The sequence below is a fragment of the Micrasema longulum genome, unplaced genomic scaffold (genome assembly GCF_059751315.1).
Source record: "Micrasema longulum isolate JH-2025_06_02 unplaced genomic scaffold, ASM5975131v1 h1tg000045l, whole genome shotgun sequence".
NCBI lineage: Eukaryota > Metazoa > Arthropoda > Insecta > Trichoptera > Brachycentridae > Micrasema > Micrasema longulum.
The window spans coordinates 1,235,116-1,247,924 of record NW_028277252.1 but is presented as its reverse complement, the minus strand read 5'-3'; the positions used below and the strand labels follow the sequence as shown (position 1 = coordinate 1,247,924).

The 12,809-nt window shown below is 36.3% G+C and overlaps 1 protein-coding gene across 1 annotated transcript; it reads left to right on the top strand.

Annotated features, from left to right (window-relative positions):
* Positions 1–42: 42 nt before the first annotated feature.
* On the top strand, positions 43–12,809 carry ND-51 (NADH dehydrogenase (ubiquinone) 51 kDa subunit). The gene is made up of 8 exons (XM_088228273.1): positions 43–146; positions 376–573; positions 1,777–2,069; positions 2,724–2,954; positions 4,254–4,486; positions 9,817–10,020; positions 12,320–12,387; positions 12,565–12,809. The coding sequence occupies exons 1-8, from the start codon at positions 101–103 to the stop codon at positions 12,696–12,698; spliced, it is 1,407 nt and encodes a 468-aa protein (XP_088084399.1). The 5' UTR covers positions 43–100; the 3' UTR covers positions 12,699–12,809.

Here is a 12,809-nt window from a genome sequence, read left to right as displayed (position 1 = left end):
ATAGGTTTTATTTGCCAGAGTAAAAAAAATAGAAACCAATTTACTTAATTTTTGATCTCTTCGCATAGCAACACATTACCTTTTAGTCAGAAAAATAAAAATGGCAGGTGCCATAACCAGATTTACCCATGTTCCTCGTAATTTAGGTAAATAATTTAGATAATTTTAACTAAATAAATTCGTATGTGTTTTATAAAATACATTTGTTATGTTGTTTTCTAATATTTTACAGCATCATGCAGTATAAGTTCTTCATTACTCTTACATAATTACTGTTGTGATAAATCACAAGCAAATAATCGTCACTGAAAACGTCATTTTGTATTTGTCAATTAGACTATTTTAAAACGTAATATTTATGTCGAGTGATTGTAGGTGCAGTAAGTCCATTACTCAACAATGTATCTGTGAGGCGCAATCAGACAAAAACAAAGTTTGGACCTCTGGCCGATGAAGATAGAATATTCACCAATCTGTATGGACGTCATGATTGGCGTTTAAAGGGAGCAGTAAAGCGTGGAGACTGGTACAAAACCAAGGAAATCCTGACCAAGGGGGCAGATTGGATCATAAGTAAGACTTAATTACTGATTTATACTTTTCATCTCAATTTATTAGTGAATTGTCATATTTGCTCATTGTTAATATTGTTTTTTAACAACCTAATACAGTTTTTATATAAGACATAGAAGTATATCCTCGAAATTCGTACCACTACCAGTTCAAGGAATAACTTAAATATAATCTTATTTATTTTATATATCACATTCACATTAAGTTGTTTAATTCTTGGTAGTTCATTGTGTTTTATTTCTGATCCAAAATATGTGGATTGAAGTATCACCCATCTTTTACATTTTAAAAAACGATAGAGGTTTCACTGAAATAGGAAGGATAATAAAAGTGTTGTCCTGTATTTTAGCAGTTTTGGCTTTCGTCATTTTGTTTTGTTGGTACATATGTTTGACTTGCAGACTTCTTTGTGTAAATTGGATTAATTAAAGCGTCCACCCTTTCCTAATATTAGTGCCTTTTTAGGTTTGCACATTTACTATAAATATTTTATATTACGATTTAGAGAAAATGTAATATTTTTTGCTTTTCAATCAATCCATGAAAAATCATATAGCTTAAAAAGCTTTCATTGTGCTCTTTGCTCTAGTATAATCTATTCATGATCAATCAAATACGCATGGTCAGCACTTCAACCTTAATATAGTTTCCCTGTATGACAGTGAAAGAAATATTTCATGTTAATCCTGGTCGGAATCGAACCCGGGACCTCAGGCCAGGTAGGCAAACTCACTTATCAGGAGGCCAACTAATCTTCACTCGATGTCCTTTTCCATAACTCGTCTAAGGTTCTGGTTCTATTTTATTTCATGCTATAATAATTCCATTTTTATAATATTTGCCTGTGTCCAGGCGGATGAAGAATTTAGTTCTGTGTGTGAATTGAATCATAATCCTGGACAAATTTTTTTGACTCGATGACTACTTTCAGGTTAAAATTCTGAAAAACAAAACTGAGTAGAGAAACGTCCGCCTCGTAGTGTAACGGTTTGCCTATTCTCCTACCATGCTTGAAGTTCGATTCCAGTCAAGGTTGCCATAAAATATTTGTTTTTTTTAGGTGGTTTTATAATTAATTATTTCATTTTCCTTAGACTGAAATTAACAATGCAGTGCCCTACGCACCACAGAGAATGGATAGGAGTTTGATGATATTAATACAGACAAAAAATAAAAAAACAAGTACCCCTTCTTTTTTTGTAGATGAGATCAAAACATCCGGTCTCCGCGGCCGCGGGGGAGCGGGCTTTCCGTCTGGGATGAAGTGGTCCTTTATGAACAAGCCAGGGGACGGCCGCCCCAAGTACCTGGTGGTGAACGCCGATGAGGGTGAGCCGGGGACCTGCAAGGATCGGGAGATCATGCGCCATGACCCCCACAAGCTAGTGGAAGGCTGCCTCATAGCCGGCCGCGCTATGGGGGCCAAGGCTGCCTACATCTATATCCGCGGAGAGTTCTACAATGAAGCCAGCAACATGCAAGTGGCGATCGCAGAGGTAAAAACTCATTTAGAGTCAAAGAAACTTACATGGCTCATGTCTTTTTATTGGCTAGTTGAAATAATTAGGTACTTACTGTGTAGCATTAATCGCCTACATTTGATCAACCATATTTCTTCAATTCTTCTATCTGTTGATTTTTTTATCTTTGAGTTTCAGTGCCGTAATGAAACAGCGTTTATTAATATAGTTAAATTAGTGCCGCTTACAATACAATAAACATAAATACATGTAAGTTAGCCATAAAGTATGTATACTGGGTGATACGGTTGGCTGGGTCGTATACTGTGGATGCCATCTGGAAGGCATTAGGTTCGCGTCCCGTAGTTCTGACATGCACTGCCGACGAACAGTCAGCAGTAGACGTCCAGAATGTCAAGAACCTGATGCCTTGTAAAGTAAGCAAGCGTGGTTAAGGCTCTCAGGAGGCATCCGTAGTACATGGCCAAGCCAACCGTATCGCTTCCGCTTGATTACAGTCGTCTTTAAACCAGCTATGAAACGATGCTGTTTCTGGGAGCCTGCTTTTAGAACATATACATCAAATGCAACATTTTGAGAAGTAAAAGTAAAGACAATGACTTAACTCTAAGTACCCAGTAAATCATTATGTGGCTCCTTCTTCCATATTGAAAACTATTCATATTCCAGGCATATCAAGCTGGATTGTTAGGTAAGAATGCCTGTGGATCCGGCTATGATTTCGATGTGTTTATGCATCGTGGAGCAGGAGCCTATATCTGTGGTGAGGAAACAGCTCTTATCGAGTCTATCGAAGGAAAGCAAGGCAAGCCACGCTTGAAGCCTCCATTCCCCGCTGATGTCGGAGTATTTGGTTGCCCAACAACTGTCACCAACGTAGAGACCGTTGCTGTTGCACCTGTGAGTATTTTTAAAACTTCTTGTAAATGTAAATATTTCATTTCTACAATTTCTAGCTATTTCAGTAGTGGTATACCGGACTCCAATGTTTTAAGTATTAATAGAATCTGAATATATGAACAAAATGACATTCATAACTCAATTTCGCAAAAAATGTCTTCAAGCGTTTTAGCTTTAAGGTACACACATATATAGGCGTAATAAATGTAACATAGTAGGCGGCCTCCGTGGTTTAGTTGTTAAGACACTTGACTCGCGAACGGAGGGTTTCAGGTTCGATTCCCGGTGTGAATACAAAAATTCTAAATGTGATTTTTCTCAAGCCTGACTATGCTACAATTCTCCACCGTAATTGGGACTTCTAGCCTGTTGTGGTGTAATTAAAAAAAAAAAAAAACAGACAGGCAGAAACAATAGCTTGCTGAGAAAACAGAAAAAAGTGAGTATTTCGTCGTTGCACTGGCAATATCTGTTTAGTGACATTCTGATTTTTTTAGGGAGATAATTTAAACAAAGTATCTTTTGATGATGGATATTATATTTATTCATGACAAAAAGGAAAAATAGGTAATTTTATTTTGACAAATATTTTGTTAAAACAAAATTGTGAAATCTTAATGAGAAGTTAAAAATACTTTTTAAAAAAAAATCACTTAACAGATATTGCCATGTAATGACAATTTGGTTTATGCATTTATGATCGGTAGATTTCACCCAAAATCGGTAGATTTTGGGTTTTTTTTAATAACTCATAGGTAACATGTAAGAAAGAGAGGATATGAAAAGAAGCTATGAAAAATACACCACAACCCAATTATGATAGATTTTATTTTTTATAAATTCTGTTTTTTTTTTTTAATAACTCATAGGTAACATGTAAGAAAGAGAGGATATGAAAAAAAGCTATGAAAAATACACCACAATACCCAGACCAATTGAGAAAAAAATATTTCTTGGATTTTTTTTCTTGCAGCCGGCGGGGGTCGTACCCGCAATGCTAGTTTCACTGTTGACCATCTAATCAACTGCACCATACCATCTGTCAAAAATATAAATAAATCATCAATATAAATAATAATTCTATTTTATAAATTTACTGTCCATTTAGCTTGATTGCGAAATCATCTCTCATCCACTATCAACAATGTAGAAATATCATCTCTGTTCAAATCATGTCTGAAGAAACATTTCCTACCTCGTCCTCAAACACTCCTAATAATGTCTTGTCTATGAAATAGAATTTTGGAAACCATAAAATATTTAGCACTGTTTCTACCATAATACTGAAACTAATTTCAGACAATTTGCCGCCGTGGAGGAAGTTGGTTTGTGTCTTTCGGGCGCACACGTAACTCGGGCACTAAGCTGTTTAACATATCGGGGCATGTCAACACGCCCTGTACCGTAGAGGAAGAAATGAGCATCCCACTGAAAGAACTAATTGAACGTCACGCTGGCGGAGTTATCGGGGGATGGGACAACCTTCTGGCCATCATCCCTGGAGGTTCGTCTACACCACTTATCCCTAAAAGGTAACTACCATTTCATGGTCAACATTTCTTAAAATCTTTAATTTATTTTAATTTGTAAAATCTGTAATGAATTAATGTTTTCCCTTTTCAAATTTCTCAGTTTGATATTAATTCATTCTTTCTCGTATACTTTATCTATAGAACATGCGAATATTCTACATTCAATGTGTTGTATATTCCCATTAACTAGCAAAAAATACTGTATGGAAAAGAGGATTCCTCTTCAGCTTTTACCAAAAATGTACTTCTTTTGACAAATTTGAATATGTTGCACATGCCATTTTGAAGATGAAACATCTTGCTTTAATGTAATGCAACGTAAAATGATAGATTATGCAGATATAGATAGATTATACAGATATGATTATATGTTATAAGATTTGTCGATAATTTTAATATAATAAACCGGGTTGTGGTCCCGTGGTAGTATTGTAGACTCACGGACCAAAGGTCTGAAATTCGAATCCCACTCTACACAACTTGATTTCCATTTTTCCAGCACAAGTTATATATGACTTTTAAGAAAATGGTCTGAAAAGTTAAATATTTTAATAAATGTGGGAATTCTGGCAACACCGGGCGGAAGCGGATGCGAGACGCCAGTCAATGTACGAGCGGCGTTGTGCGGAGACCCAGTTGAAATCTTAAAAGTGATTGTATGAATCAAGTCTAATAAAGAAGTTTAATAAGAAATGTTTTCGTTTTATCCTATTCACTGTTCTAATCCTACAACTTGGGGGCTCGTCCGGGATACGAAAAAAAGTGAATTAAATCGGAAATAGCGAGTTACGAAGAAGTTTCGAGAAGAAAAAAGACGCCATTTTTAAAATAGCCGTTGCGATTTGCGATTCATAAAGTGAATTAAAATCGGAAATAGCGAGTTACGAGAAGAAAAAAAGACGCCATTTTTAAAATAGCCGTTGCGATTTGCAATTCATATTCAAGTGAAATTACGAATCGAGTGATTCCGAGAACAATTGTGTAAATTGCAAACATAGATTTATATTATATCTAAAAACATTTCGTGCCGATTTTGACATAACCGTGAAGCGACATTTTGTAAATTTTGAATCGTTTTCGACTCGGTGACAGCGCGCAACATGCCTCCGAAAATCGACAAGGCGGATGGAGAAACGGCAAAATTCACATTTAAGGACATTGAAGATGCCCTGACTGTATTTAGCGGCGAAGACAACTTCTGCGTCGACAAGTTTTTTGAAGATTTCGAAGATGCTGCGAATTTGGCGAATTGGAACAGCGTGGAGAAATTTATTTATACGAAAAAATTATTACGAGGAACGGCTCAGCTTTTCGTTAAATCGGAGTCATTTAAATCATGGTACGAGTTGAAAAAGGGCCTACAAGAAGAGTTTGGGAAAAAAGTTAATCCAGCCGCCATTCATCGCCTACTAGCAACGACAATGAAACTACGCGACCAAAGTTGCATCCATTATTTTTATCAAATGAGGGAGATAAGCAATCGCGGAAACATAGATGATGAATCTTTAATGGAATACGTTATCGACGGCATATCTGATTCGGAAATAAACAAATCCATTCTATATGGTGTAACAAGTCTGAAAGAATTTAAATGTAAACTCGATATATATTCCAAAATATCGATAAAGCAAAGGTCAAAGGGTGAGACCTTTAAAAATCAATTAAAAGAAAGTTATCCTAAAGTATCGAAAGACAGGTGTTTTAACTGCGGAGGGATTGGCCACAGGTCTGGAGAATGTAAATTTAAAGATAAGGGAACGAGGTGTTTTAAATGTAACGACTTTGGGCACATTGCGTCCAAATGTTCTAATTTAAGAGTAAATACCTCCAAGACCACACTGAAAGTAACCGTCCAAGAATCAGAATCTCCGCTCTACAAAACAGTAATGTTAGGAGGGAAATCAGCAAAAGCATTCATAGACACTGGTAGTGATTTAAATTTGATGACAATTTCGCAGTTATTGAAGATGGACCAGGTTAATCTAATCGACGATCCCTTAGAGCTCCGAGGAATAGCAGAAAAAAAGGTGACCACAGTTGGACATTTCGAGACGATGATGAAGATAGATGATTGTGAGTTCCCAACTACCTTTCATATAGTACATGACGCAGTGCTTCCCATGACAGTCCTCCTTGGCAGGGCTATTTTACAGAACGTCGACATGATGGTGCGTGTTGGAGGAGTTGAAGTCACAGAGAATACTGTAGATGAACAAGTAAAGAGTTTATACTTAATCGAAACAAAAGATAACTACGATCATGTAGAGTTAGGAGACGAGATTTACCGAGAGAGAATAAACACAATGGCCTTCAATTATTCTAGGGAGTTGCCTAGAGTTAAAGAAACAAATATTAAGATGAGAATTGCTTTGGAAGATGAGGCACCCATTTACCAGCCACCCCGACGTTTATCCCCTCGGGAACTAGAAGTTGTAAATAACCAAGTAGCGGAATGGCTCAACGATGGGATTATTCGCCCAAGCAGATCCGACTTCGCGAGTCCAGTAGTGTTGTCAAAAAAGAAAAGTGGGGAGATGCGTCTGTGCATAGACTACAGGAGACTTAACAAGAAGACGATCAAAGAAAGATTTCCAATCCCGCTGATAGATGATCAAATAGACAAACTACGAAATGCCAAAGTTTTCACTACGCTTGATTTGAAAAATGCATTTTTCCATGTACCAGTAGAAGATAATTCCATCAAATACACTTCGTTTATCATACCAAATGGACAATTTGAGTTCTTGAAAACCCCTTTTGGTTTATCCAACGGACCAGCTGTTTTTCAAACTTTCATCAATGCTGTGTTTAGAGATATGATGCTGAGTGGAATTGTCCTTACTTACCTAGATGACCTAATTGTTCCTTCCAACGATGAAGAAGAAGGCCTACAAAGATTGGAACTAGTCCTGAATAGAATGAATGAGTATGGACTAATAATTAATTGGAAGAAGTGCAGAATACTGATGAGGTCCGTAGAGTATCTCGGACATGAGATCCAAGAGAATGAAATTAGACCGAGTAGATTAAAGACCAACGCTGTGACTAGGTATCCAATACCGAAAACCTTAAAAGATGTCCAGTCTTACTTAGGGCTGACAGGATACTTTCGGAAGTTTATACATAACTATTCTAAAATAGCAAAACCACTGACGAATCTACTGAAGAAGGAAAATGAATTCATATTCGAAATCGAGGAAAAGACGGCCTTTGAGATGTTGAAGAAGATTTTGTCAAATGACCCCGTTTTAAAGATCTATGATCCTCATTTACCAACTGAACTACACACAGATGCAAGCTGCGAGGGATACGGTGCAGTTTTACTTCAAAAGGATCCGTACGATAATAAGATGCATCCCGTATATTATATGAGTAAGAAGACAACAGATGCAGAACGAAAATATCCCAGCTATGAACTAGAGGTACTTGCGATTATAAATGCTTTAAAGAAATTCAGAGTTTACCTATTGGGACTGAGCTTCAAGATTGTGACAGACTGTAAGGCCTTTGTCCTTACCCTGAAGAAGAAGGATCTCGCACCACGAGTCGCCAGGTGGGCACTACTGCTTGAAGAGTATGATTACGTCGTGGAACATCGAGCTGGCGAGAGACTAAGACACGCTGATTCACTAAGCCGACACCCTGTTGATTGCTTTATTCTTGAAAACGAACTAATAGCGCGATTGAGAAGGGCCCAATCCAACGATGAGTATTTAAATGCCATACGAGAGTTACTCACTCTTGGGAAGAGACACGAAGACTACACCTTAGATGGAGGAGTAGTCTACAGGGAACAAGGAGGCTATAAGCTTATAGTAGTTCCAAAAACTATGCAGACTGAATTAATAAGAATGTACCATGATCGTGGCCATTTTGGCATTACCAAGACAAGAGAACTTCTAGAGAGAGAGTTCTGGATAAAAGATTGTGCAGCAAAAATAAAACGATGCATTGAAAATTGCGTGGCCTGTATATTAGTAGACCGAAAGAGAGGAAAGCGGGAAGGTTTCCTACATCCTATAGACAAAGGTGATAGCCCATTAGACACTTATCACATAGACCACTTAGGACCGCTGCCTTCAACAAATAAAAACTATAAATATATTCTAACAATAGTAGATGCTTTTACTAAGTTTGTGTGGATCTATAGCACAAAGACTACAAATACTACAGAAGTTTTAAATGCCCTGAACCTGCAGCAACAGACGTTCGGGAATTCCAGAAGAATTATAACAGACAGAGGTGCTGCATTCACGTCCACGGAATTTAAAGAATACTGTGAGATACAAAATATTGAGCTTATCAACATAACAACTGGACAACCACGTGCGAATGGGCAAGTAGAACGCATGCACCAGATTATCATTGCTGTCATATCAAAGCTTAGCATAGATGACCCCACTAAGTGGTACAAATTTACCAGTAGGACACAGCAGTTTTTAAACAACACATTCCAAAGAAGTATTGGTCGCACACCATTTGAAGTATTGGTAGGTAAAAAGCAAAGGAGTCAGGAGGACTTCAAGATTGAAGAAATAATCAGCACTGAGCTTCTGGAACAATTTATGAGTGAGCGGGAAGAAGTGCGTGAATCTGCAAGGCAGGAAATCGAAAAAGTACAAAGAGAGAACCGGCGCGAATTTAATAAGAAAAGGAAAGCTAGTAACAAGTATGCTGTTGATGATTTAGTTGCAGTGAAGCGAAGTCAATATGGACCTGGTCTAAAGCTCTGTGCTAAGTTCTTTGGACCATACAAGGTCACCAAAGTATGTGGGAAAGACAGATATAACCTGCTAAGAGTTGGTGGAACTGAAGGCTCACGGGAGACGACGGCGTCAGCAGACCTGATGAAGCCTTGGAGAGTGGACGACACCGATGATGATTCATCCGAGGCGGATGACTTGCAGGATGACCGAGTTGTGGGAATTCTGGCAACACCGGGCGGAAGCGGATGCGAGACGCCAGTCAATGTACGAGCGGCGTTGTGCGGAGACCCAGTTGAAATCTTAAAAGTGATTGTATGAATCAAGTCTAATAAAGAAGTTTAATAAGAAATGTTTTCGTTTTATCCTATTCACTGTTCTAATCCTACATAAATAATAAGAAGTATTTCTCATAATCACTAAAAAAAAATGTCTGATCATTTGAAAAATAAAAGCATGCCTTATATATATTATATATACCGCATATAGACGTGGCTGTGATGCTGGATATTGAACTATAATGCTAACAGTACCTGATTACCACAGAATCTTCGCTTTATTAAAGAGATTAACATAATTGGTCTGTTTTTACGTGGATGTTTAAATAATCAACATGAATTTTTACAGCGTATGTGAAGATGTTCTCATGGATTTCGACGGTTTGGTGGCAGCACAGACATCTCTGGGAACTGCAGCTATAATAGTGATGAACGCACAAACCGACATTGTAAAGGCCATTGCCCGCCTCATCATGTTCTACAAACACGAGTCTTGCGGACAGTGCACTCCATGCCGCGAGGGAATTTCCTGGATGAATAAAATCATCTACAGGTCAGTTACAGAAGAAAACTAATATTTCTAAAACAAATATCTACTAACAAATTATTATTAAATAAAGAAAAACACATTTTGTTAAATCGACCTATTTAAGTTTTGTAAATTTCCTTAGAATTTGAACATTGTTGATACTTAATTAGATCTTGTTCTGATACTGCCATTTATGTTGAACATATTATTTTATTTTTCGTTTATTAATCTGAATAAATATTTGTTTTTATTTTTAACTAAAGTTATAGTTATACCCATTAATATGACTACCTAAGTATTACGGGAACATTAGGTTTTGTTATTTTTAATTTGGAACAGTATTTAATAAAATTCTAGAGTAGAACACATTTTGGAAGAAGCTTGATTGCGGCGCTAGTGTTAAAATGGGTGACATTGCTATTGTCAGAATGTTTTACCCCTATTTTACAGTGTCAGTGCCAATTTTAATAAATAAAAATACACAAGTAAAATGTAACTTTCATTAAATTATTTAAGGGGTTTTTTGTAACCTAAAAGTTGTATTGTTAATGTGTTGAATAAAAAAATCAATATGAATTTTTTATGTCTAAAAAAGTCTAATAGTTTTTTTAGAGAAAAAAGTCTAAAGAGGATTGGCCTACTACTCGGTGTAAAGTGTACAATCTACTTCCATTATCCTTATATCCAGTGGCGGTATTTCCATAGAAGCCCATAAGCCGGGCTTGCCTATTAATTTTATTTCAAAATAATCAAATCTGAACCAAACGCTTAAAAATAATTCATTTCGTTGTTTAAATTTCGCGCCGCATGAGAATTAGAGATCTGTTCGACGTTGGTATTGTTTGCATCCCGAGATCCGAACCGCATGAAATCTGTGTGCGCGAACGACACTATGTCTTCTTATCTTGCTCACGCACGTGGGCTTCTTATGGGGCTTATTTCACGGTGCAACTCGCATGTGATGCAAACAGTAAACTCATCAAATGTTTGTCTGTATATGTTGAGTTTTATATGGGAATCTGAAGCCAGCTTCTTTAGGGTAAAGTTGGCAGAGAGCGCCTCTCGTATTTCGTATCGAACAAACTTTACGATTGTTTATTATGCTCTTTTTTACGGAATTTGATAATTTTAAACGGTTTTTTTTATTTTAATTGTATAAAGACCCGTACTGGTTAAAATTTACGATAATTTACTTCATTTTGTGCAAACGTCATATATAAAATGAATTCGGAGATGGCCGACGTTTCTTTTTTATTTGCCTATCTACTTTCCTTTTTTCTATATCTTCTATCAATTATAATTTATATTTATGTATCTATGGGTTCCGATGACTATTATTCAACTCTACGCACGCCATATTATATTGATGTTACTTATTGGTAATGGTTGATATCTGAGGAATTCCTTTATATAAAATAATGTTGTGTTTTATTGATTTCGTTTATTTAAACGACCTCAGAAAGATTATCCTATGCATATTAAAAAAAAATATTGTTATTCTTCATAATATGCCTTTTGGATGCTTTGTAGACTGTACAACTGTAGTGAAGAAAGCTCACATCATGTTTTCACACAAATGAATTCATCATCATTTCTTTTTCCGCACCAAATGGTGCATAGAGTACTGCAATCGCAGTGTATCTTGATCATTTTTGCTACATAAAGGTAAGATGATCAGTCTTACGCTTCAAGTACCAGTCCAGGGACTATGACACATTCTAGTGTAAAAACACCTTTTTAAATAAATATTTCATATCAACCATGTCGGGAATCGAGCCCGAGACCTTTTACATGGTAGTTCAATGCGCTGGCCACTATACTATGAGGCTGTCAGAGAATTACACCACATGTGAATTTAAAAAATATATATATGGGCTTGCCTTACTCGTAAACCCTAGGCACGCTACTGCTTATATCCTACTTCCATTATTAGTAAGTACTCACAATATAAAATTGCTATTAAGAAATGGATAGTGGAGGTGGGTTGCGCACGTATCGATGAGTGGATCAAACCAAATAGGTAAACATTCGTTTACTGTTTATGAAATTTAGTCTACAGGCCTATGTGAAATGGTTTTGTTTTTTATGACTATTTTAGTTTATATTGCTTATTATGTTAATGATAATTAGGTTGATTAGATTATTTACGTTTTTATTTTATTATTATGTTAACTTTGTTAAATAACTAATTTAAGGCATGTTTCACTTATTGTAAAATGTTTCCCTCAGCACGGGACACCCAGTGAGGGAACATTATTTTGTTTTAAAAAAAAAAAACAACATTGTAAAAGTATAAATAAATAAATAAATACTGTCATTACAGGATGGTCGATGGAAATGCTCAGCCGAGTGAAATTGATATGCTTTGGGAATTATCTAAACAAATTGAAGGTGAGAAAACTTTCATAACTCACTGTATATGCATGTTTATTTGAAGTTTTACGTAGTTGATATCCTTGCATTGTACAAAGATTTGTTATTGGGGAGGAATGCTTTTAAGCTCATTGAAATATCCATGGCTTTAGTATAAACCAGTTTTATAATTATTGTGAAATCTTCCATTTACAGGACACACAATTTGCGCTTTGGGAGATGGTGCTGCATGGCCCGTTCAAGGACTAATCCGTCACTTCAAACCTGAACTTGAACGTCGCATGGAAGTCTTCAATAGCCAACAGATTGCTAACAAAGCTTGTAATTAACTTCGGCTTGTCAAATGTCAATTATATCTGACAAATTTCTCATTTGTAGATGAATTAAACAATGTGTCCCTTACAAATATTGTAAGAAAGATTTAGTAAAATTATATAATA

Bases quoted from the DNA above. Each gene is read 5' to 3' on its own strand.
- ND-51 (XM_088228273.1), top strand. From the start codon at position 101: ATGGCAGGTGCCATAACCAGATTTACCCATGTTCCTCGTAATTTAG. The intron at 147-375 runs GTAAATAATTTA...GAGTGATTGTAG, and splicing joins CCATGTTCCTCGTAATTTAG to GTGCAGTAAGTCCATTACTC. The intron at 2,955-4,253 runs GTGAGTATTTTT...AACTAATTTCAG, and splicing joins AGACCGTTGCTGTTGCACCT to ACAATTTGCCGCCGTGGAGG.